This window comes from Gracilinanus agilis, chromosome 3 (genome assembly GCF_016433145.1).
Source record: "Gracilinanus agilis isolate LMUSP501 chromosome 3, AgileGrace, whole genome shotgun sequence".
In the NCBI taxonomy this organism is placed as follows: Eukaryota; Metazoa; Chordata; class Mammalia; order Didelphimorphia; family Didelphidae; genus Gracilinanus; species Gracilinanus agilis.
This window is the reverse complement of record NC_058132.1, coordinates 195,764,664-195,791,560: the sequence shown is the minus strand read 5'-3', so window position 1 is coordinate 195,791,560 and position 26,897 is coordinate 195,764,664. Positions and strand designations below refer to the sequence as shown.

At 43.1% G+C, this 26,897-nt stretch overlaps 1 protein-coding gene across 1 annotated transcript in view; it reads right to left on the bottom strand.

Annotated features, from left to right (window-relative positions):
• Positions 1 to 2,442: 2,442 nt before the first annotated feature.
• Positions 2,443 to 26,897, bottom strand: part of NCAM1 (neural cell adhesion molecule 1) — a 90,392-nt gene continuing 65,937 nt past the window's right edge. The window contains exons 18-23 of the mRNA XM_044669023.1: positions 26,064 to 26,188; positions 21,783 to 21,963; positions 7,243 to 7,450; positions 6,392 to 6,508; positions 4,280 to 5,077; positions 2,443 to 2,673 (exon numbers count right to left, since the gene is read on the bottom strand). Coding sequence (XP_044524958.1) covers positions 2,553 to 2,673; positions 4,280 to 5,077; positions 6,392 to 6,508; positions 7,243 to 7,450; positions 21,783 to 21,963; positions 26,064 to 26,188 — 1,550 coding nt within the window. The 3' untranslated portion in view covers positions 2,443 to 2,552. The remainder of the gene's footprint in view (positions 2,674 to 4,279; positions 5,078 to 6,391; positions 6,509 to 7,242; positions 7,451 to 21,782; positions 21,964 to 26,063; positions 26,189 to 26,897) is intronic.

Here is a 26,897-nt window from a genome sequence, read left to right as displayed (position 1 = left end):
AAAAGTAACAGGGAAAAAATAACAAAAAAAAAGAACCTTGAGAGATGAGACATTCCTATGTGTAACGGGAGAAGCAGATCATGACTGTTATTAATGGGGCTGATGGTATATAGATCCAGAGCCCCTGGAACCTCAGTTCTCCTGTATCGGAGGTGATCCTATAGGCCAGCTGAGTGCTAAATATGCTTCCACCTATTCCTAGCCATCTGAGCGTGACTTCCACTTACTTGCTTTAATCAGTAATCACCTTTGAGGTATAGAATGGTGTTGGCCAAGTGGGCTGAAGCCATCAGCGTCATATGATGAGGGTTTGATTTCCTTGGAGCACTCTGGTGGCTCAACATATTCCTCTCTGATCTGGCTCTTTCCTTCTTGACTCACAAGCCCCACTCTCTCAACCTGCTGGGACATCTTATTCCTCTTTTACTATTATTATTTTCTGAAGGCCAATGTGCAATTAAAACATACACCCATGCAAGCCCCAGTGGCAGGAATGAGCCAGGACTGTGCACACAGGGGCCTCCATTTCCATCCCCAGGAGCTGAAAAAATGCAAAAATAACCAGGAAATCCCACAACCCAACTGAAAAAACTAAAGAGCACCCCACACTTAGCAAATGACAAGACCATTGTTTTTCACAGTTTGAAATCTAGCATTGCCACTGTTCAGACTGCAGAATTGTGAGTACACTGGAGAGTGTGGCTTTAATGGAACAGGCTCAGATGACAGTCTCACCACCCTAACCTCTTCCCTTATCATACCTTAGGAAAGGAATGCATGCCGGGGTATTGGTTTTTGTTTACTTATAATCACCATGATCATCATCATCATTATGTAATTTTCTTTGTTTAAAGGCTTCTGTTCCTTTTAAGAGTTATTTTATTTCCTGAATAATTTTCTGAACTATCTTCTACACCTTCCACAACCAAACTATGTTGAAGTTTTATTTCAATACTATGACAAAAACACGTTTCACACTAAAATATTCACGCATCCACAGTGCACAAGCTTGCAGTTCTAAAGTAGAATGAGGAAAAAAAAAAAAAGAAAAATTTCTATACAAAGGGCTGGTCTTACCCTTCTCCCCTCCCACCCCCTTTTAAAGTTCCTGTATTTTCCCCCCCACTCAGTTCCTAATCCAGGAGAGTCGTATTATGAATCAGGACAACAGATCTCACAGGTGCTGTCCAAGTGAACAGAAGGCCGATGTTGCTTTACTTCGACAGATTTCCAAAAGAAGACACTAATTCCCTGAAGTACACATGCTCTTCCGCTCAAATCTAGATTTATGGGCTAAAAAGTAATTGTTTGCATATTCCTTTTCATTTGGCTTTCTAAAAAAAGGGGGGATGGTTGGGGTTAAAATGTGTTTGCCAAGACCAGCCCCAACTGTACAATCTCCGCCTCACTTAGCAAAACCTAGGGAGAGCTATCCAAGGAAAGGGTCAGAACACCCCGAGAAGCAGTCTGTCTCTTGGATGTAGCTAGTGGGTATTCGGCAAGTAGCTTGCACCCCCAAACCAAAAGCAAAGAGCCAGAGAAAAATCTGGTTTTTACCCAGGTTAGCCAAAGGTAGAGGAAGAAAGAAATGGGGAACAGCCACTGACAACATTCAGATTCTGAAAAGTCTCCCTGTGTCAAGCAAGTGTGCGAAGAGCCTACTACCTCTAGACTGTAGCCATTATCTTTAAAAAAAAAGAAAGAGAGAAAAAAAGAAAGGTAGCTATTTTGTATGGACACTGAAACACAAACCAAAGTCAAACATTTCTCAATTTGTAAACACTGGAAAATGAAAGTTGGCAGAAAAAAAAAAAGAAAACGAGAAAAGAACAGAACAGAAAAGAAGTCTGAATACTGCAAATTGAAATCTACCCCCAGAAGCTGCAATTTGGCATTCTTCCTACAAAACGAGTCTACGTGGGAACTGAATTCAGCTAGAAAGGGTGACACACTTTGCATACTGAACAAATACAAAGTGAACAGAAATTATAACTTATTTATGAGGCTTTACATAGTTCAAACTCGACTGAAAAGTATAAAAATAAATTGTGGACTTTGTTCATCGTGCCTGAAGAAAGTACTTCTCTGAAGCTGCTCGGGTGCTAAATCCGAGAAAGCAAAGTATCGTCTTCCTAAACCTAGATTTGTTCTGAGCTTCCTAGATTCTTTACTCGGTGGGGTCTTTTCTTGTTTGATTGTTTTTTGTTAATGATTTCAGGGAACGGAGTGTCCTAGTTTGGCTGTGGGCTCAACCTTTTTTTCAAATTTCCTTACAAGTGAGTGCACAACAAAGGGATCCTTTTAACAAACCTACAAAAAGGAGACCCCATTGGTTTACTTATTTGTCTGATTTTTTGATTTTTTTTTTAAAGGCAAAAGACACTAGAGGAATGAGATATGTGTGAGTGTGAGTGTGTGTGTGTGTGTGTGTGTGTGTGTGTGTGTATGTGTGTTTGTGTGTGGGTATGTATGTGTGTGATGCTAGAAATATTCCGGGGAGGTGGTTCTGTCACTTTTAATCTGATGTTTGCTTTTGAATTTCCCATCACTGATCACGCTTTGCTCTCATTTCCATTTGTTTGTGTGGCTTCGTTGGGGACCGTCTTGACTTCTGCTGGAGCTGGCTGGGTTTCTGTCTCCTGGGGCGCAGACTTTCCTTCTACTGGGGTTTTCCTGCAGAGAGTTAAGAAAACAGGACTGGTCAGTGGCTACTCAGGCAGTCCCCTTCCCCACTGGCAGGCAGCCAGACCTCTGTAGGAGGTTCCAAATTGAGGACCGGCTCCGATCCTGTTGAGGCCCTAAGCTTAATGCCAAGGACTCTTTCATCAGAAAGGATAGGTGAAAAGAGTGGCAAAATGCAACCCATTTCTTATACTATTCATCTGGTCCCAAACAGCTGCCAACCCCGAGCCTCATGGCTGGTGATGGTGCAATAATTCCCGGCCCTGAACCCAGAAATTACGAGAAAAGGGCTGGGTACTCCAAAGCATGACTCGTGAGGACTGAGTTGATGACGCCATGTTTGCCAGGAATCCTGGCACAGTGAACAATACCATGACCTTCCCACCCTTGGGAAAATGCCCCTGCATCACTGGTTGAGGACTCTGTTTGAGGACTTTCCTGGGCTACCAGGCACGGTTCAAAAGAGGGAATACTTTGTGTGGTGCTGCCGGGTGTTCCTGTGGGGGTCCCATCAAAGGGCCCCAAGTTTACCTGGTTTGGCATGAGTGTATAGGGCCATTTGATTTTTGTGCACTAAGATGCTGGGCTTGAATAAACTGGGTTGGAGGGTTAACAGTTACAGCCTGTGTTCACCATACTGGCTGTCCCCATTGGGACCTCCTCCCTAGGGCAGGGGGAATGAAAACTCCCATGCTCCCAAACTCCTATTCTCCTAATTGTACAGGAGGCAGGAAGTTTGTAGACCTCACAGGAGATCTCACAGGCACAAAGGACAGTGAGGACGTGGCTAAAGATGTTCTCGGGGCAGAATTCCACCATGGCCTAAACTTTAGTGGCTCTCCAGCACTTCGGCTGCATGTGGGGAAGAGTTCTCCCTGGTACCCAGCGGCACCATTGCTGCCCAGCTCCTGGTAGGCTTAAGTTCCCTTATACTGTTCTACCCCAAGAAGAAGCAGGCATGGGAGGAAGAGCTCTGGCCTGGCGCTGATGAGCCTGGGCTCTTGGGGAAAAAAAATGAGGTATCTGAAGCCTTCTTGACCTTTTTTTTCCTTTTCTAAATGTGACTTCTCATCCTCTCCCCCCACCCCCCACCCCTTTGGGCACAGCCAAGATGGTGGCCTAGTAGCAGTGGAGGCTGAAACATCTCTGGGAATCCTTCTAAATGTGACTTCTGGTCAGGTACCAGGAGAAGATAGCCTCTTTGTTGTCTGTTAGAACCCTGCATGACCTGTTAGAGCATCTCGTTTGGCCTCCCCAGAGAGTAGAAACTAATTTGGAACCTTCTTGCCAGGGTCTCCCTTCTCTACCCAGGCTAAAAGAAGCCACTTCCCCAAATTGAAAGATAAAACATAATTAACGTGGCCTAATTAGCAATCAAGTGGCTGCTCTCTGGGGCCTCCCCAGCCCTTTTCTCCAAAGCCTCTGCTTGAATGGGCCCTCTAGGAGCTGGCTGACTGTCTCCTTCTCCTCCCCCCCCATAGCGGCCTGAGAAGACACCAAGGTTAGTGGGAAGGCACATCTAACAAGGAGGACACAGTACAGCACCAATGCACAACACCACAGGAGATAATTGACAGCAGATTAAGAGAGGCCATACTCGGTCTTTGTTGGTGCAGGCGACACAGAGCTGTCTGCAGGGGAAGAAGCAAGCTCAGGGGCTTGCCCACTCGCTGCAGGGGCAGGAGCAGCAGAGCCCAGGGCTGCAAAAACATCCTTTGCAAGATCAATCTCTGGGGTCTTGAAGGTCCCTTCGTCCATTTTAAAGTCCTCGCCCTGGGAGGGTTTTGCAGTGTTGACGGAGGCAGCCTCACTCTTCGGGCTAGTGAGGGTCGTGGCTGCCTCTGTCGGGCTCTTCACCGTGCTGGGCGGAGCGGGCTCTGGGTCCGGGCCTTTGGTGACGGCTGGCTCCTGTTTGGCCTGGGGGGGCTCTGAAACGGCAGCCGGGGGGCTAGTGGAATTGGTAGGGGTTGGAGTAGGAACTGGCTTGTTCCCAGGAGGAGTCTTGGAGGCCTCTACCACATTGGTGGGGGCGCTGGGGCTGAGGACAGCCCCCTGTGTGGCCATGACACTAGAAGACAAATTGCTAGCTGCAGGAGTCGAGGTCGGGGTATCGCTCAGGTCAACGAGGGGGGCAACTTTGGGGGCCGAGGCGGGTGGCGGGGAGGAGGTGGGCACTACCGGGCCCTTAGAGGGGGTGGCCTGGCCAGCGGGCACGGAATTTGAATCCGGAAGGGCTGTGGCCGGAGGGGCAATGCTAGAAGTCAGGGTTGTGGTCTCACTGGTGGGGCTGTTCTGAGCAGTGGCAAAAGTTTCGGTGATAGTGTCAGAGTTAGTGGTGACGGTGGTGACAGAAGGCAGCATGTCCTCGACAGTGGCTGTGGTGTCAGCTGGCAGCCTGTGGGGAGGACAGGAAGTAGAAGAGAATAGACAATGAAGCTGAGACGTGACAGGAGAGCAGAGCCGAAGCCAAGGACAGAGGGACAGGAATGGCAGGGCAGGCGAGGTTACACGCACACGCACGCACACGCACATGCACACACGAAAATGAGGCGAGCCAGCGGAGAAAGGAAGCACCCCCCAGCAGGGCGGGAGAGAGACGAGGAGAGACGACAGGCGGCGCTGGCGGACGTGACCTATCTCCCCCCTGGCCCTGCCTTTCCGCTAACCCTGTTGGCTCCCGCTGCTTTCTCCATCAGGGTTTGGCTCAAGGGGATGGACGGTGGGTTTTTCTCGATCTGCTTAGCCCCTAAGAATGCTCCTCAAGTTGTTAGCTGGGTCAGGGAAGGCCCTGAAAGCTGGGATCGCCACAGTGAGGAGGGGTCTGGTGGAGAACAGCGGGGAAAACAGGGAGAAGGCGGCACAGCAGCACTTCAGATACTTCCATTGATTGGTTGGGAAACAATCAGATGCAGTCAGATATTAGAATCAAAGTACACCAGGAGAACCCCTAAATGGCCCGTGGCACGGAAGGTTTGACCACCCTTTAAACCAGATTCCATTAAGCCTAATGGTAGCCTAAACACTCAGCCAGGCAGCCAGGTGTGTTCGCATCTTGAGTGTTCATTCCTTTAGGCCGCAATGGGGTCTCCGACTGTCTCAGACCAGAAAAGCAGGCAAAATTTCCTTCAAGACTCAGATCCAGGGCTATATTTGACAGCTTTCTCATGTCAAATTCCCTTGTATTCGTTTTTGCATAGACTTCTTTATGCCCAGGTTGTGTCCCCCAGTAGAATGTGAGTTCCTTGAAGGGAGGGATTATTCACTTTTGCCTTGGAATCTCCAGGGCTTAGCACAGTGCACAGAACATAGCAGGTGATCAATAAATGCTTGTTGATTGATTGTGATAACCATGGAGGGGTGCCTCCATTTCCTTATTGGGCAGTTGCTGGGAAATCAGTTGTCCCAACCCACCAAGAGCAAGCCACTGCTGATCTTAGTTAACCTTCTCACATTTTCTGGAGGGGTCCCTCTCCATAGGTTACTAAGGAGAATCAGGGGTTCCCATTTGACTCTGAGGAGGTGATTTCTCAACCAAATTTGAAATTAGAAAGGATTAACCTCCACCCTAGTGAGAATTGCTGTAGTGTGCCTAGGAGTTATCCAGGGAGGTAGGGGTGGGTAAAGAGCAGAAAATCAGGAATATTTGTGGTATTCTACAGGAACCTCAGACCCCTCTCCCCAATGGTCCCAAGGTCCCCAGCCCACGTACTCTGGCTCTGTCAATGGTGTGGTCTCATTTGGTTCTGTGTGTTTCCCTCCATCATGGTTTGGGGTCCGCTCCTCTTCTGTCCGTACCTCTACTATGGGCTCCTTGGACTCGTCTTTCCTGTAGAGAGAGATTACTTGCTGGATTCCCAAGCCCTTAGCCCTGGACATGGGTGAGAGGATGTTAATCCAGAGAACTTGTCACAGTTACATGGAATGGCATTTCTCTCCTACCTTTCCGGGCTGGCTTGATTGGATAAAGATATTCCAGAAAACGGGCCAGCTGGATCTAGGCCTAATCCAATCAGTCTTTTCTTTTTTTTTTTAAACCTTACCTTCTGTCTTAGAATCAATACCCAGGTATTGGTTCTAAGGGGGAAGAGTGGTAAGGGCTAGGCAATGGGGGTCAAGTGACTTGCCCAGGGTCATACAGCTAGGAAGTGTCTGAGTTCAGATTTGAACCCAGGACCTCCTGTCTCTGGGTCTGGCTCTCAATCCACTGAGCCACCCAGCTATCCCCCAATCAGTCTTTCTAACTTTCTGGGTGGAAAGGAAGCATTTCTACTGCTTGAATAGAAACTCAGTCTCTTAAGACTTTTGAGATGTGCTAAATAGTCATGACTGGCATAAATTACATCCTCTTTTCATCTTGGTTTCTCAGTTTCCTTATCTGATGAATGGGGAAGGTCATGTGCACTTTAACATTCTGAGATGGGTCTGGAGCAGGCCTTATTCACCCCACTCTATAGACGAAAAGCTGAGGCCAGGAGTAGGCCCATGACCTTTTAGAAGCAGAAGGAAAGTCCTTGTTGGAGCCAGAGCCCTCTGTCAGGATGGGTGTGGGTGGGTACTCACGAGAATGCAGCTTTGCCTTCCTCCATGTCTTTCCCTTTGGCTCCTGGGCCAGCTTTTCCACACAGGTTGACCGCTATGCACATGAGCAAACCACACTTGTTCAGGAAGTAGCAGGTGATATCCACGGCCACCAAGAGGAGGACAAAGATAACAATGAGGATGCCCACAATGGCGCCGGTTCCCAGGCTAGTGGTGGGGCTGCCATTGGCTTTAGAGACCAATAGAGAGGTGGAAAAAGAAAAAAAATGGCTGATGGTTAATGGATAGTGAAAGCCAGATGCCCCTCAACCCTGAAGATCAGTCCTGGTAGGGTCTGAGTGATAAATACAAGATACCGATTTTCAGCGGTACCTTTGTCCTCTATTAGGTATTAGTTAGATATGGTCTCTTCCTCATCATGCCCTAGGGAGGTCAGAATGGCATGACCCTATTTCTCAGGGGCAGGGCTGAGATTCGGTGGGACCTAGCAATTTGGGAGTAGAGCCTTTATCTCATGATTTGTTCTGTCTCCACCAACCAATCTCACTCAGTTTATTCCACTGACATCTTTGGTTAAAACCAGGAGGGCTTTTCTATCTATAAGCCCTTGGACATAGTCTATACTCTACCACAGTTCAGTAGCCTGGGGGCAGAGTGATTATTGCTGGCTGTGGCTCTGAGGCATCTGCTTATTTACCCTGTGGGTATAAAGAGTGTGCAAGGTGGAGTCTGCCAAGAGCCACAGAGAGCATTTCTTTAAGACTTCTTCCTATGGGTGCCATTTGATATTACTAGGTCTCACAATACAGTAACGTGTCCTCTTGTCTCCTGTTTAGGAAGAGTCCAAAGGATTTGGTAGCTAGGATCAGGCTTTGGTTCAAATCCTAGTCATCTACTTTGGGGGACATGAGGGGCAATTTCAGTAGCTTCTCCAGACCCTCTGGAGTCCAAGGTCTCAGGATCTGAGGGTGCGAGGGGAAGGGGGAAGGCAGTGAGGGTTCTATGGATACTCACCATTTGTGAACTCAGGCTTGGCTTGGCTCAGACTCCAGTGAAAGTGAATATGCTCACACCCAGATGGAAGCACATGCCCCATCAGACAAACACACACCTAGATGGACGAACCCTCACTCACAAACCTCATTCATTCACAGGCACTCTTGGATTTGACTAGGCTTACCTCCAATGAGTCTGTCTCCCAAGGGCCTTTCACACTATTTGGCATTCACTGCCTTCCTCATCTTGTCTCTTTTTTATCCCTTAAAAGCACAGTTCAAAATCCTGCCTCCTATAGTCTGCCTAGCCTTTTATTGCCCCAGTTGTTACCTCTTGAAATTACTTTGGGTTATTTTTTTGTTTTGTTTTTGGCTGGACCTATAATTTCATCAACATAGGGAGCATCTATGGAAACCTTTTCCTTCCCAAGTGGACTGATACCTGCTCTGCAATGTAGAGTTTGAATGAGCTTCCTAGGGCTCTTAGAGGTATAGGGACTTACCCAGGGAAGGTCATACAGTTAGTTTGTATCAGAGGTAGGAATATGTCATCAAACATTTATTTTATATTTGCTTATCTTCGTATATGTTGTATCCTTGTACTAAAAAGAAAACTCTGAAGGCAAGGACTTTTGTTCTTTGTGCCCCCTATTCCTGACCCAGTGCTTCTTTGCATATATTAAATGCTTACCGAATGTTTTTTTTTTAAACCCATATCTTCCACCTTAGAACCAATAGTATATATTGGTTCTAAGTTGGAAGAGTGGTAAAGGCTAGGCAATGGGGGTTAAGAGACAGGGTCACACAGCTAAGAAGTGTCTGAGGCTAGATTTGAACCTAGGACCTCCCATCTCTAGGCCTGGCTCTCAATCCACTGAGCGACCCAGCTGCTCCTCCTTACTGAAAGTTTGGTGAATTGAATTCAAAAATCCTTAGGGTGGGGGCAGCTGCGTAGCTCAGTGTATTGAGAACCAGGCCTAGAGATGGGAGATCCTGTGTTCAAATCTGGCCTCAGACACTTCCCAGCTGTGTGACCCTGGGCAAATCACTTGACCCCCATTGCCTACCCTTACCACTCTTCTGCCTTGGAACTAATACACAATATTGACTCCAAGATGGAAGGTAAGGGTTTAAAAAAAATCCTCAGGGTTTTGATCGCTCAGGTCACTCAGGTGTCCTTAGAGAAATTGCCAACTCATTTACCAACGAGGTCATCTCTCTCCTCACACTCAACAGTTTGATAATGTTTTTATTTCAGGTACCTGGGAAGGCTTTGTTAACATTCCCAATTTTATCCTGACCCTTTTGGGGAAATGAGTCAATTAATCACAGAGAAGGAAGAAAGACCATATAAATTGACTCTACATAAATGGTGAGGAGCAGAAAAGGATGAGTAGAAGTTGTTTTTTTTCTGTAAGGATTGTAGTTATGAAATTCCATTCCTTACCCTCACTGATCCATAATTCAAAGAATATCAGACTTGGAAGTTTACCTAAAGCATATCTATTCAAACCAGTATCTGACTAGGAATCCATCCCCTCTGTTAACATCTACTTTTTGGGTGAAGATTTCCACTGGTGGAGAGCTCACTATTTCTTTTTTTTTCTTTTTTTCTTTTTTAAACCCTTAACTTCTTCTGTGTATTGGCTCCTTGGTGGAAGAGTGGCAAGGGTGGGCAATGGGGGTCAAGTGACTTGCCCAGGGTCACACAGCTGGGAAGTGTCTGAGGCCGGATTTGAATCTAGGACCTCCTGTCTCTAGGCCTGACTCTCAATCCACTGAGCTACCCAGATGCCCCCTAGCTCACTATTTCTTAAGTCAGCTCATTTCACTTTTGGACAGCTCCAACTGTAATTCCTGAAACTAAATTGAAATCTACCTTTCTCTGTCACCATTATTTATTTCTTCCCACAGGGCTAAGCAGAAAATATTTTTTATAACCCTCTTCCATTTCACATCCCTTCACATATTTGAAGATACCTGCCTAGGTCAAGCCTACTCCTTGTAGGAGAGAGCTAGGCAGGGGGCAGTCCAGGAGCTGACTAACAGCTGCAAACACTGCCTTGGCCCCTTTCTCAATCAACATCCCCAGCCCATTATGCCTCTTCAGACCTCTGCCAATGTGTGTAGCAGTATTCCAGCCCCATCCATCATGTAGGATAATGAAATTAACACATAGCCCATGGTACTTGGCACTAGAGGTGGGACCATCTATCTTCCCCTTTTAATGTAGTCAGAGTTCCTGTGGGGACTGTTTGGTTCACAGCAGATTCCTCTACTTTGACTCTGCAAGAGGTTTATCCGTGGACAGTCACATTATTTTCCTTCAACTCAAAAATTTAACTTGTATATGAGTACATAATATATATAAGCCCATTTCCATAAAAATATCCCTCAGGGATATTGGTGAAAAACCCAATTCTGTAGTCAAAGGGACCTCCAAACACAACGTACTTCTTAACTCCACAGCTATAGGCAAATGTGTGTGGCCTTTGGAAATACATCTGGTGTCATCGGGCTTTCTGTTGGGCACTGCAGACAAACTTTTTCTCTTAGTTTCCAGATGCTTTCTCCCCCTCTTCCTCCTGTTCCTCCCTAACTACCCTGGTTCTTAAGACCCTCACTCCCAGTCTTTCCCCTTTCATGCCAGGGAATGACTGATTAAAGACCCTTTTAGGGTCTTTGTGGATTCAGTCTTGATCACCCCATTCACTGGGGGTCCAGGGGCCAGGAGTATAGCTGCTAAGGAATGCTCTTTATGACCCCTGCTCTAGATAAGGGGGTATACCCGGCTTTTTACCCTCTTTGACACTCTATTACTAAAGATGCTTTTTTATTTGTAGCATTAAGAATATTTTCAATTTTTCCCCACCATGTTCCTACTTCCCACTTCCTCTCAACCCCATCTGTAACCTAAATAAAAGGATGAAAATATATAACCCACTGGCACTTGCATAGGTCCCTCAATGGTTCTCTCTGTGTAGAAATCACCATGAGCTTGGGTCATTTCTCTATTAGCAGAGGGCACTTAGGCCATGGAGCTATAAGTGACTGGCTACTGCCAAACCCCTAGCTCAGACATCAGCACCAGATGCCAGGTACCAGTACAGACATTATTCAGGGATGAAAACAAAGAAAGACTACTTTGGAAGGCAAGGGGTTGGGGTATTTTTTTCTCTCTTTTTCTCCCCTCATGGTTGTTGGAGAAGTGAGGACAGGATTTCTGTTTTCTGCATTTACTTGCCCCAACCACCAGTTCTATAGCTCATAATGTGACTAGGTAGTGTAGTGTTGAAAAGAGGTTGTTCAAAAAATTATATTCCAGTACCGATTCCATTCATGTCCCATGTGTAATGGCTCCCTGATGTCAGTCTCTGATATGATGGCTACTTGGAGAGAAATTTCCCTGTTGATATTAGAAAAGGCATAAGGCCTAGACTTTGATTTCGCTGATTATAGGGCATTCCTGGATGAGAAAAGTCTATCAATTTGGGTCAGCACCTTCTTTGTAGCTTATGGTCTTAGTTGCCTAGAGCAGTGGTATCAAACTCAAATAGAAATAGGAGCTACTAAATCATACAGAAGGATCAGTGAAAGCTCTGTATTGACATATTTAAAATTTAATGTTATCAATGTTTTATTGTTATATTTATTTTTTAAAATATGTTCCAGTTACATATTAGTCTGGTTAGGCCAAACTAGAGTGTTGCTGGCCCATAGTTGACACCACTGGCCCAGAGCTTTGAGAGCGTAAGAGACTTGCCCAGGGCTACAAAGCCAGTGTGTGTAAGGGGCAGAATTGGAATCTATGTATTCCTGGCTTTGAGGCCAATTCTCTATTCATTACACTCTGCTGCCTTTCAATATTAAAGGGAAAAAAATGATTTAATTTCTGGTAACTTCTACCGACCCCTATGTTACTCCTCTTCCTTCCTCAATGAGTTCAGTACATGGCTCATAATTTTTCTCTCCTATCCAACTCCTATTACAATACTGGAGAATCTCAACATACATACTGACTCTCCCTCAAACACCTAACCACTCAATTCCTCAACTTACTCACTTCAAATGAGTACTACTTTTCCAACCTACCTCAGCCACACACAAAGATGACATTACATCCAAATGTACCACTACCACGTTCAAGAATTCTAAAACCTCCTTATCTAGTCACAATCTAGTGACTTTTTACCTCTCCCCCTGCCTTCTCTTCCAAAAATCCTACTCTTCATCCACACTGGGACTGCCAATTCTTGAGGCCTCAATTCTTTCCCTGGCAATTTCCTCTACTCCAGCCAATCTTTCCTCTTTCCTCCATCTTGATCCCTTGGCGAACCAACTCATCTTCACACATTCCTTCCTTCTGAAGTCTTCACCCCCCATTATCATATCATTGATTATACTCTGTCAAGTTTCTGCCTTGGATCATTCCCACCATTTGCTGCGTTCTCTCCTATATACACACTGCTAAATAACGGTAGAGAAAATTACACAGCCGTTTTGACTGTGTACACTACAAATTTATTACACACAGCCTCCAATGGGCCCTCACTGATGCTAGGAAATCCTACTATACCTCCCTTATCAACTTACCATCCCAATTCCCACAGAGCTTTTCATCCGTCTTCGAATCTCCCATAGCTCCCTCTCCCCTGTTCCTCTCAGTTTGCTTCATATTTTATAGGAAAATTGAGCTCATTTGCCATGAGCTCCCTCTTTTTTCTTCCTCATTGTATATCACTAAGATGCCTTCTGCCAAGATCTCCACCTTCATCCCTGACTCATATAATTGAGGTGGTCTTACTTCTTACCAAGACTAAGCCCTCTTAGCCTTGTCCAAGTGATTCCATTCCATCCTATCTCTTCCTACAAATTATTCCTCCTGTCATCCTCACTCTTATTTTAAACCTCTCACTGTCTACTGATTGATTCCCTACCTATAGATATGCCCATGTTCCCCTATTCTAAAAAATATCCTCACTTGATCTTTCAATCCCTTTAAACTGTCATCTTATTTCTCTTCTGCCTTTTGTAACTAAGATCTTCAAAAAGGCTATCTACACTAAGTACCTCTACTTTCTCTCTTTTCATGGTTTTCTCAAACCCTTATAATCTGACTTCCAAACTTATAATATTCCACTGCAACTGCTCTCTCCAAAATTACCAGTAATTTCTTAGATTCTAGATTCAATGACCTTTTCTCAATCTTTATTCTCCTTGACTTCTCTGCAGTTTTTGACACTGTTGATCATCCTTTCCTCCTTGATATTTTTTTCTCTCTAGGTTTTCAGAATTCCTCTCTCTCTCCAATTTCTCCTCCTAGCCTAACTGATTGCTACTTCCCTGTCTCCTTTAGTGGAACCTAATCCAGTAAATGCCCTCAAACCATAGGTGTCCTTCAGGATTCTGCCCTGGGACCTCTTCTCTTTCCCCTCTATACTACTTCACTGATCCCATCAGAACCCATGGATTTAATGCTAATGACTCTCAAATCTACTGTTCCTGTCCCAATCTCTCTGCTGACTTCCAATCTTGTATCTGTAAGTGCCATTCAGATATCTTGAACTGAATGTCCAAGAGACAGCTTTAATTCATTATGTCCAGAACAGAACTTATTTGCTTTCCTGCTAAATTGCCCCCCCCCACTTCTTCTACTACTGTAGAAGATAACACTGTTCTCCCAATTCCTCAGGCTCTCAACCTAAGAGCCATCCTGGAATCCTCACTCTCTCTCATTCCCACCCTGCTGTTGCCAATTTTACTTCAGTATCATCTCTTATATAAGCCTCTTCTCTCCTCTGACACTATATCAGTCTAGTGTAGGCAGGCCCTCATCACCCATACTTGGACTACTGCTATAACCTACAGGTGGATCAGCTTGCCTCAAGTACTTCCGCATAACAATCTTGCTTCTATTCAGCCATTAAAGTGATTTTCCTAAAGCACAGGTTCAACCATGTCACCCTTTACTTAGAAAACTCCAGTGGTTCCCTATTATCTCTAAGATCAAATACCAAATGCTTTGTTAGGTGTTCAAAACCCTTCTACAACCTTACTCCCTCCTATCTTTCCAGTCTTCTTACACTTTACTCCATCCCACATACTCTTTGCTCTCTGTCCTCAAATTTGCCTGCTGACTTTCCTGGTTTCCTTTAAGTCCCAACTTAAGTTCCATGTTCTCTAGGAAGCCTTCCTCAACACCTCTTAATTCTGCTGCCTTTTCTTTGTTAAGTCCTGTGTATTTTGTGTTTACTTTTCTTTGCATAAATTTGTTTGCATATTGCCTTCTCATTAGATTATAAGTTCCTTGAGGGCAGGGACTGTTTTTTGCCTTGTTTTGTATCTCCATTGCTTAGCTTAGTGCCTGGCACACAGTAGGCACTTAACACATGTTTATTGATTGACTGATTAATTCTAAAAGTTCTAAGCCCCAAAGGGTTTCTGACACTGCCTCCAGATCTTCCCTGCTCTCTGGGCTTGAATCTGGAAACCAAGGTAAGTTTGGGGGTGTCTTTCTAGTTCTTTAAAGGTATACTCTGATGAACAGTAATTGTTTCTATGGCATGAAGCGCAATCCTCAGATATGCATTTCCTTTCATGGGAATTGTTCTTTTCCTGAAGTGAGGCCCCTACAGAGATAGAACTGGACACAGATGGATGAAGGGCACAGACTGTTAAAAGAGAAGATGCCACTTGAGTTAAGTGCTGCAAGCCTAGCCTTTTAAAGAAGGCAAGAAGCTCCTCTAGCCAGAAAGAGAGAATGTGTGTATGTTTGGCAATAAGAAGATCTAGGTAGAGAAAGCATCAAGCTGCGAATGAAAATACCCAGCATTCATGATTTCAGGAGAATGCTGAGTCTATGAATGCTAGGTAGAAGAATGCTGATCTTATGTAACATTTTACAAAAGAAAGAAAATACTAGACCCATCAACCCTGTAACTCCACCTCCCCCCCTCCCATCTATGAAGTCTATCTACAAATTAGGGGAATCTAAAGAATCCTTCCTCTGATGAATTCCTTACCAGCTGGAGAGTTTACAATGGCACTTTATAGTTGGGATTACATGGCCCAGGACCTCCTATTCTCTAGAGGTTTTTACCTAGAAGAAGGCTCCTCTACATGAATTCCAAAGGGCATATGTTCTCATATCCTTCTCTAAGTCATGAGGGCTTTAAAATAGGACCTGAAGGTGCACTGACAGAGGTTATTTCTCCTCTCTTAGCATCGGGGTGCTATATAGGTTTGGGACATTAGGGCAAACAATGTAACTGCTAGAAATTGGGTGTAAAGTATAAAACCACAACCCCAGACTCTCACCCAGCACAGGCAAGAGTGACTTTGGCCAAAAGCCTAGAAACTGAGTTCTCGTTTTTGGTTCCATCATAAATTCCTTCTGCTAGTTTGGCTACTTTCCCTCAGGCCTTTGAAGGGAAATCACATTGATTGACCTGCAGGGCTAGTATGGAAGAGATGGCAACAGTGGTTAAGAAGATGGTATGGTTTGCCAAAGAGAACATCTTAGATTTCTTTCTAAGAAATATCACTCAGCAAGGCTTTTGTCTTGGTGGGAAAATGGTTTTGAAATCCGGTGCATATACTTCTGGGTGGCCAGGAGCTCTTTCCCTCTGACTCCTTCCTAGTATTGCAAAGATAATTCTAAAAAAATCTCTTCCTTATCAGGAACTATAAAAAGGTCCAGGAAACCATTGGTCCATACTAGCCATTAATGACACTGCTTTTATTTGCTGTCCCTTCGGCTAGGGCTTCACCCAGGTTACAAATCAGGTTCAATTTAAACAAGAATCATGGTGTCTGAGCCAGGGATCCAGTAATACATGAAAGAATAGGGAACTAATGAAACTCTCTAGGAGACACAGCTTCAAAATAAACTCAAAACACACTGGGCAGTTCACATGAATTGTTATTTCTTTTAATAATGCAAAGGTGTAAACTTTATAAAGGCCTTACTGATTATCTACACATCAACATTAGCATTTCTTGTTAGTAAAAAACGTGATCCAAACCTGCTGTATAAATATTCCAAGAGTGAGCATGGGGCCCTGGGGTTTGCCCAGTGCATTCAGCCCTGCTACAGAGAGCAAAGGCAGGGGCTGCAGAGCTGGAAGGAAAGCACCCATTACTGCAGGGCTCCCTGGGAGACAGTGGTCCTGAGGACTCCTTGCAGGGTGGGTGGCAGGTGTGCTAGTGAGGGGAAGCCAGACCTTCACCATGGGTGTATATGTGTTTGAGGGGCCTACTGAATGTGCTCAATGATGACAGCTTCTGGTACAGGGGACTGGAGAGATTATAGATGCTGGTTTGAATAGGCTTATAGGCTTGACCCTGATGTCATTTCAGACAAGTTCTGCCAGACTCCAGGGGAATTCTGAGGAGCTGGGGTAAGGGTGGGAGGTAAATTCTCTTCTAAACACTTCATTTACTTAAATTGACTGAAGGACCTCTAATGCCAGAGGCATCTGGAGAAATAGTAATATTCAAGCTGCACACAAAACTCCCACAGCCAAGCAGGCAACTGGTTTTGAAATGAATCTCTCCCTCCATGTCCTTACTGCTTAATAGAAGAAAATACTATTTCTTTCTCCCTTTAAAAATCCCCCTGGATTGTATACACAGCTCTCCCACAAAATTCTGTGTGTGCTTCTATGGCAATGGCCATTAAAATGGTTTTAGCTTTGTTGTTGGCCTACAACATGATGAAATCCATGAGTAAAGCAGCTCCTGTCTGACTGAAGGAATACCGAACATGTGTCTTTGCACACGTGCAAACAACACCCATGAGTAGGGATGGCCTAGCTGTAATTGGTATGTGAGTTCTTACACGTGCACATCTATTTCTGCAAAAAATGTGTTGGCACTGCAAGTAGACAGAGGTATGTTGGTAAATGTTTAACAAGCAGTTGTCCAAAAACAAAGACACACTTTTAAGTTTAATCTGCATCATTAACATTTTCTCATGACTTCGTTAAGTCTAGACAATCAATGAAATAAGAAATCAAGCCCTGACTTGTAGTGTTTGCTGATTTCTGAGATGTAAATGCTCATTCTGAAAATTTAACAATCAACTCTTGTCTTGCCAGTTGGTATGAGCTGGTTCCAACACACCCTTGACTGTAGACCCCTTATCTTTTTGCATTTCTGATAGGAAAAGTCCAGCAAGTCTGCACTTTGAATAATAATCCGTATTCTCATGTGGAGATGTTTAGAGATGAGCTAAACAAATATATGGGGACTTGGCCATAATAGGGGTGAACTTTATTAATTAGGAGTTCTGAGAATACTGAACAAGCCTTCATTTCAGGGGATCATTTCTATGATTTAATGCCCAAGCATCATTTGCCTTTTCCCCTGCCTTTTCTTCAGGGGTTTGGGAGAAAGCATAATTTCTCAGCAGAAGGAAAGGCCAAGGGAGACACATTCCCTGTGATACCACTCTATGAGAGAACACTAGTGATAAAAAAAAACAAAACACAACAACACACAACCACTCCACCTCACTGGAGTAGCTCTGCTTAAATTCAGCTTGAATAGGATGGGTTTGCTTAGCAAAGGTTGGCTGGCTACTACTTTGTTCATACGTGATTATCACACTTGGGCTAAGAGGTTTCAGAACCAGGGATCCCCCCAGTTCTGGGAGTGGGGTGCTTCATCATGGGGTTAGAGTAGTTGCCTCTAGCTGGGGAGACTGAAGCCTGCCTTCAAAGCCACAAATCATTAGTGGACAATAACCCCCAGGATGCTGTGGCTCTCTGTTAATCTGTGATATGTAGCTCAGGAGAGTCACCCAGAGCACCAGACAAGCACTGGACAAAATTTCTGTGAGAATGTCACAGTTGGAGCCCTGTCCATGGTTCTTGTTTTAGACTACAGGCTGGGGGAGCTTCTCAGGTGTTTCATCAGCCCTCTCCCATGTCTAGTCAATCCAATCTTTGCTGTGTGGGATGACAGATGATTTAATTTAGCTTATCAAGTTAGCAGGATGCTCAGGTGAACCCCAAAGGCCTGTTCTCTTATAACTGGTTTTTAAAGGAAAGCAAAGCCAACTACTTGTTGTGAAAAAGGGCCTAGGGATCACAGGGGAAATAAGGAGGGAAGCTATGGCAGTTTTTAAAAAAATCTGTTGCAAGTTTTAGGAAGACCTTAAAAAACTGTCTGCCAACATTATTTGTGTGAGAAAAATGTGGAATCTGTAGCAGATATGTAAAAATGTATATGGGACAGCACAAAACATTTTTAAATATTGTACTTTCATATGATTTCTTTTTAAAGGGGGCAATGAAGGAGTTTTCTTTACATATTTTAAAAAGGGCCAATTTATTATAAGCAACACAAAAGAATCTATTAATGGGAAAGTTCCTGGATGTGAACCTTTTTCCTCCTTGCAAAACCTTCATCTTGTTCCAAACAGAATGCTTGTTTGTGTTTGTCGTGGGTGCTATACAGACATGGTCTTCCAAAGGGGGTATTACCCATTTTCATGCCTTGGTAGGAATTGAGCTTTTAAGCAAATTTAATTCCCTCCCTCCCATCCCCCCAAGTTTCTAACAGAGCAAAAGAAGAGTCACTGCAGAGAGAAGCAATGAGACAAAGGTATACGACGCTGAGGAGCCGCCCAAGGTTGCTGCAGGTGTCAGACAATGATTCCCCAGGGGGATGTGGTTGTTTTTAAAACAAATGTTGGTGCATGTGGCAGTGGGGATGTCCAGTGACGTCCAGGGTGACATGTATGACGACAGACACAGGAAGGGAAGAGGAGGGGAGGAGGAGGAGGAGGAAGAGGAGGAGGAGAGAGAGGGCAGAGACAGAAACAGAGAAAAAATAGATAAAAAAGAAAAAAAATTAGGTCAAATATAGAAAACATAAGAATTAAAGGTTAATTTAACTTAGTAAATTAAAATGACAAAGGTTAGAGAAGAGTTCAGTGCAGTAACCACAACAAAAGGCCAGTTCAGAAGCTCAGCAATGCCGGAAGCAGCACAGCAGGGTTAATTGGAGGGATTAGGAGTTAGCGAGCAAATGAAATTTAAAAAAGATGAAACAGAAGGCTCCAAATGTAAAGTGTGTCAAAACGTGATCAGCTGGTACTTTTGAGGGCAGTGTTATGTTTGATGAAGTTAAAGGCCTTTAGATACAGACAGTGCAACTACCAAGAGGCTCTTAGTCATAGCCTGTGCTTAATACTTTCCACTTCGATGTGGCTAGTTCAGGTAGAGATGCAATCTGAGTTTTGCACTGCATGTTGGAACAAAATGTAGGTACAGGTAAGGTGCTGCTTTACCTGGAAATCCATTTTTCCTATTGCAACCAACAAGTCCTCTGAAAGACTCTAGACTTGTAAACCTTGTCTGAGACCATTAAATTTGATCCAGATTGACCCCAGAATTCCCTTAAATTGTTTTAGTTGTCATTCCAGGGTTATAGTCTAATATCCCAAAGAAATAGATCAGAAACCTAACTCTAGGAGCTAAGGTTCATTAAGGGTTCTCCTAACACCCAAGAGGGAGATTACTAGAAGCTGCCTAAGCTGAGATACAGATCCCCATGACATTATTTCGAGGCCTTAGAGGGTTGAACTCAACATAATAAAGACTTGCCATCTTTAGAGTCCACCACAACATGAAGCAAACACTTCTATGTGTCGAGGAAAGCTACTGACATTGCCTGAGGTCCTCACTGCAGGATCTTCTTGTTTCCCTGGGCACCCTGATTTTGAGAGACCCAAAGCTTCTCTATGTACCCAAAGCTGACGCTCAAAGACATGCTCAACCTTCCGACACACCAAATTTACTAGTGACAGGAAAGATTCTACACCCTGGCAATATCTCTCACGTAGAAAAACGTCTTTTTAGGATCGGTTCTGGGCTTTGATTCCTCCACAAGAGTTACACCATTTTGACTACCCAAATGCCTCATCAAAGGTCCAAGTAGAACCTAGCTGCAGCATGGCTGAAGCCCTTAGACATTCATCCGAAGCTACTGACTTCAAGGCAAAATCAACAAAGGAACCACAGAGGGGAAAGAGACTAAATGAAAGGCAGGGTAGACTCTGCTCACTGTCCCACACAATTTATTTGGAAACTCTATCAAGGAGGCAATAAAGAAACTATACTGAAGGGTGCCCTTTTGACAAGTCACTCAGAGCCTGATTATCTTAGCACCATCTGCAGAACTGCTACCACCCAGTTGTGCTTAGATGAGCCCTCCTGTCTGGGTAGAGGTGAAGTGAATGCTTCCATACAATGGAGGTCCGCATACATTCTCCTGACACACACATTCATGCCACAAGCCGTCTGTAGGAAACACTTGCCCAGCTATCGAATCTGCCTGACCAGAGCTCCATTTGCCCAGGTGGAGCCTCTTACTTCAGGCTGTCCAGATGCCAACTACAGTCTTCCTCTCTCCAACAGGGAGAGTCCAACCAACCAAGTTAACTGTCTCAGTGAGCACCATGGACAGGGCAGGAAAGACATCAGATCTCTTTGCTCTTACACAAGGGAATCAAGACTGGAATCTTGAGAGAACCCTTCTGCCTTGTCTTTTATCCCTGTCATATGCCTACTCTTCTATTTGCATGATCAATAAATGACCAGAAGTGATTTCTGAAATAGCCTTTCTGTTCTGTGGGAGTTTGGTCAAGGGGAGAGGGTTTGGCTTTCTGGGAAAAAATAAAAAAAGGAAGCTGGGCCAGAGAACTACTCTACTTCTCTGTTTAGGCTTGTTTCTGGCTTCCTGGAGATAGGTTTGTTGGGTCTACAAGACCAATAAGGTCTCCTGGAATATACATTAGACCTGATTTAATTTCTTCGAATTTACAATGCTTTGTGATGCAAATGCCTTATTCTTTGCTCTGTTTCTAAATAGTTTAATTTTATCTTTTTTTCCCCCTAAACAACCATGGCAGAGGGAATTATAAGTAGGCAAGGCATCTCTTTTATCCCTTCATGTCACCAAAATAAGTAGCATTTTGCTCAAGGTTATGCAGGAAAAGGAAGTTATCAAATAACTCCTGAAAACAGTCACATGGTCTTGGAACAAAATGCCAGATGAGGCATGATTGTTCTTCTTCTGACCTGGTTTCCATAAAGGATCCCAACCTTGACTTTCAGACCTACAATGAAGCTATGGTTTTTTTCCTCATCTGAAAAATCTCCTGGGTTATTTCATTACAAATTCCTTGGAAGCAAGGACTTTGTATTATTTCAATTTTTTTTATCCCTAGTGCTTAACATAGTTCCTAATAGAGTAGATATTTAATACATATCTGTTGATTGACTTTGCATCATATTGAGTAGTGAGACTGCAGTCAATCCTTCCACTCAGGGTGAAATAGCTCTCCCCAGGATGCCTGGACAAGCTTATCTGGAGGGCACTCAATGTATTTATTACACAGCTATGTACAAGGCAAAACTAAGCTTTGCATGGGCAACCGATTATGAGAATGGCTTTAAGCAAGCAAGTTGTCAGGGTTTGTTCAGGCACATTAGGGGATGCAGCACTTTTGCATTAATTCAAAGCAGGTCAATAAGAGAAGCAGTGATTGCTTTATACCTGGGATAGCTGTGGGCTGGGCAGAGGTCCTAAACACAAAATGGGCTGCCTTGGATTTCCCCTGCTGGTTCTCAGCCACCACGAAGACCTCATACTCTGCATTCCATTCCAGGGCTTTGAGCATGACATGGTCACTGCCCGATGGGAGTTTGATCTCAGGTTTCCACTCTGAAGACAGCTTCTGGGAGAAATGGGCAAAAAAAAGATAGAAGACAGCAGATAGCTTTAGTACCGAAAAGACAAGTTGACAAGTGTGTCCTTTAGATGAATGGTACCTATTGGAATAAAAGAGTTAAAAAAGTAGTATGGCCTTTGTTCTTTAAGTTCTAAATACTATTTGCAAATAAAATTAGCACCATATGGCCAGCATCTGTGTTTTGACACCTCACCCCCTTCCATTTTCACCATACACAGACATACTGAGCTGTACTCTGGAATGCTGACTGGGCACATGGCTTGGAGATTGAGGAGAATGAAACAAATAACTTATTTCCCACTGTTTCTTTAGGCATATTTCTAGACCTTGGCCAGGTTCACTGCCGTTCTTAAGTCACTTCATATCTCTGACACATAAAAGTGTCTAGATTTCAAATATTTGAGATATTGAAACAAAACAATAATTCCACATTTCTCCCAAGAGATCCTTGATGGAAATGTTCCAATTTCTAGAAGTAAAATGGAGCAGAGAGGGCTTGCTTTTGATGAATTCATTTTGTTGCTGGTTCTAGGTCAGAGTTGCTCAGCATCTTCATGGAAAGCCTGGCCATAGCTCAACAGAATTCAGTGAATCTTTTTTGATTTAGGTGATTACGGGTAGTTATGTTTCCTTCTCTTGCTAAATATTGCCCCAAATAATACGACACAGTGTGGATGAAGAATAGGGTTTGCAAAGGCAAAGGGAGAGGTAGAAAGTTAATAGATTTTGGTTGGATAAGTGAATTTCAGAATTTTTTGATTATATTTTATTTTTTTCCTCAATTACATGAAAAATTCAACCTTAATTTTTTTTAAGTCTGAGCCAAATTCGTATCCTTTCTCTCCTTCCACTTCCCTCAGACAGAAAGCAATCTGATATAAATTTTACATGTGTAATAGTAACAAATCTTTCCATATCAGTCATTTTGTAAAAGAGAACTCAAACAAAAATCAAGAAATAAAATGAAATATCATGCCGAAAAAATAAATATTGCACCAAGCCATATGATATAGAATCACCAGTGGCTTCTGAAGCCATAGTGGGTTCTGTGCTAGGGAAGGAGTCTATGTGATTAGAGTTGGGTAAATATATTCCCCACGCATCCCCAACATTGAAACAAGATGTGATGGTACAGAGAAGTCAATAGCCAATTTATCTTCCACCTCCTCAGAATCTTTGATTCCTTTAATAATGCATATATTTTTATTTGTTCTTCAGTACATAGTACAACACTGGGTACATAGTAACAGTCTGATGAATATTTGATGAGTAGACCAGTACCAATATTATTCCCTGAAAGTTGAAATTCAAGCAGGTTGACCTTTATCCTATAGCTTAGAAGGGGTCAAACATGAGACCAAAGCCGATTAAAATATAATTGGGAAATATTTAACAAAATAAATAAAATATATAACATTATATAGTAAAACTAAGTCAATGTATGGCCCCTAGGGATCCTTCTGCCTAGATTAATGGTTCCATTTTTCTTTGAGTTTGATACCAATACTGAAGTTGATAAGTAGAGAAGTACTCCATCTTACCATGAAACCATTTTCCATATGAATTGTCAAATATCTTTGGAAATTTAGTGGCAGGCATCTCATGTCTTTTGTTGTAGGAGATGACATGAGAAGAATGCTAATTTTATTAGGGGCTAATGAGGAAGAGCCTGGGTTAATTCTTTTTGTCATCCAGACTTTGATTATGTCATTACATACTTCAATATCCACTTTTAACATGGAATAAAACAGATTCACATATACATATGTATACGTACAGACATATGTATATATTTATTTTGTTCTTTTTGTCCTCTAAAAACACCATTACTTGCCATGCCAAGACATGAAGCATGACAGCAAGTGCAAATGTGAGAGGAAGAGGAGCTGGAAGGGCAGATTCTTTCATTAAGGATGGAACTTTACAGAAAAAAATATCTGAATGTTTCTGGGTTTCATGTGGATCTACTCAGCGTGGCTTCTCTTTGATGCCTCAAATCCACGTACGTGATTTTGAAAGAGACCTCTGAAATCATCTAGTCTAATATTCTCATTTTATAAATGAGGAAATTGATGCCCACAATTGTGAGGTGACTTAGGCTCATAGCTTTAGAGTTGCAAGGGCCCTTAACATCTAGTCTAAGCACCTCATTTTACATATGAAGAAATCAAGACTTAGAGAAGTTAAGTGACTTGTTCAAGGTCACACAGATAGCATGTAGCCAATCTGAGGTTGAACCCATGTCTTCCAACTTCAAATCCAGAATTCCTCCCTACCACGTTGCTTTTGTTTAATAACATGTAGGCATTAAACAGAAGAGTAAGCATCCAAAACCATTTTTCTAACCCCAAATCTAATGCTTTTCCAACCATACCAAGATGTTTCCTGACTAATCAGAGAATAAGGTGACCAATAACTGATCACATCCTCATTCTGTGAAGCATCTGGGGTCAGCTTGCTCTATTGTACTTTTACTCAGTGCTTATAATCATGGATTAATAGGGGGAATTTCCTAGATAAATCTTATATTATTTCCCACCCCCTAAAGCATTTCCCTTCTCCATTAGTATCAATTCTAAGACAGAAGAGTGGCAAGGATTAGGCAATCAGGGTTAAGTGACTTGCCCAAGGTTACATAGCTAAGAAGCCTCTGAGGCCACATTTGAAGCCAAGTCCTCTTGATTCCAGGTTGGCTTGCTCTATCCACTTGCTACCTAGCTGCCCACTCCCCTCCCCAGATGCTTTAGAGCTCATATCTGACACTTGGTTGGTCAGAAACCTGTAGTGACAGTTCCTTCCATATCCACTCCCACTAGCTAAGAAGTACAAATGTAGAATTTCCTCTTATTCTTTGCTTTCTTCCCAACCAGTTAGAGGTTTCCCCATAGATGCCCAAGAAGGTAAATACATCAAAAAATAAAACTCTACATAAAAACCCACTTTTGCTGTTCTAAAATCAATCAATGAATTAACCATTAGGCATTTAAGTGCCTACTTAACTTATAAGAGGCTTTGTGCTGGGGATACAAAGGTAAAAAATGAAAAAGTTCCTGCCCTCACAAAGCTTACATTTTATTTAAATTCTATTAACAGCTACTCTAGTTCTTACTCTACATTAATACAAAGAAACCAAAGGAAAACAGTTTCTCTAGTGCACAAAGGCTGGCAAGGACCTAAGACTCTTAGCTCTAGCTTGGGATTGGAGATGGCTGGTACAACTCTGCTGAAAACAGAATAAAAAGTGTGTGTTGGGGGCATTGGATAGGGAGTGGGCAGATGTCTCAGATAGAGGATAAAACAATGGGGGAAGGTGAAACTTACAGCTATGTTTCATGGTTAATGGGAGCCTAGTTGGGGGCATCCTAAATAGTAGAGTTCAAGTTATTCACATTATCTTAATAAATAAGCTAAATCAAAGAAAAAAATTACCGAAAGTTTTGGGAGTTGGTATGATAATGTCTTTAACAAAAGAATCCCAGTAGCATTCTTGTCACTGAAGGTTTTATTGTTGTTCAGTTATGTCCAACTCTTTGTGAACTTATTTGGAGTTTTCTTGGCAAGGCTACTGGAGTGGTTTGCCATTTCCTTCTTTGGCTCATTTTACAGATGAGGAAACTGAGGTAAACAGAGTTAAGTGACTTGTCTAGGGTCACACAGCTAGTAAGGGTCTGAGGCCAAATTTGAACTCATGTAGATGAGTCTTCCTGATTCCAAGCCCAGTGCTATATCCATGGCACTACTTAGTTGCCCTTTATCACTGAAGGAACTATGTTCAGATGATGTAATCAATAAATCCACATTTATTAAACATTGACTATGTACCAGGAAAGTATTCAAAGCACTGTGGATATGAAGAAAAACAAAAACAATCCCTACATTCAATGAGCTTGGGACATAGTCTAAGTGTGGAGACATAGACATAGTCTAAGAATTTTTAATACCTTGGAAATCCAGATCTATCCTGTGATTCCTCTCCTATCTCCTGCATCTCCCACAAGTCCCTTCTGAAAAATGACCCTTTTTTTTTATCAAAGGAGTAAGTTACTGATAAAGAAGTTAGAAAAAGATGAAGGAAGAATACTCACTGCTCGGTACTTGACCAGATAGTGTCTGATGGGGGATCCTCCGTCATCCTGTTTGATCAAGTTCACTTTAATAGAATTTCCATCTTCACCCATCTGCCCTTCCAGTTTGGGTGCACTGGGTTCCCCTGTATTAACCATTCAAATCAAATGTCATTTGCAACCATGTAAGGAACATCAAACTCAGGCAAAGTGCATTGTAGCAACAGATGTTTCTGAATTCTGAAGTTGATTCCCCTCTCCCTTCTACCTTGTTCCTCAGAAATTCAAAAGGTTAAAAAACAAAACAAAACAATAGCTACAAAAATGCAAGTGCCATTACAAATGACACACAAGTCAACCTAAAGAGAAGGTTCATTTTGGAAATGGGAGAGGGGTGGGGTGGGTTCATACTTTCTTTGCAAGTGATACTTGACTCTCTCAATGCTGTTTCCATTTGCTTTGTGGTTGCGTTGCTAATTAAATGTCAACATATTTACATATTTTCAGAAATGACATGAATGGAAAAAGAATCTGATTGTCCAAATAGCTTATAAGTTTTACCCCTGAAATGTCCAAATACACATAGATGGCTCCTAGAAGATAATGCTTCCCACAGGGCCAGCTGATTTGGTGCCTCAAAAGAGAGCCCTGTGGCTCTAGGTGGGCAATAAAGATTCAAGTCCATACAGCCTTGTTTCAGCTCTACTTGGCAAATGAATCTGCATTCAGGTGATTGCCTTTTCACTAAATGAATTTATGTTTTTAATTAATTTGACTAAAACTCAGGTTCTAAACTGGAAGAAACAAGTTCATTTTGTCCTTCTTCCTTCATCCAGTCAAAGGAGTGATAATTCA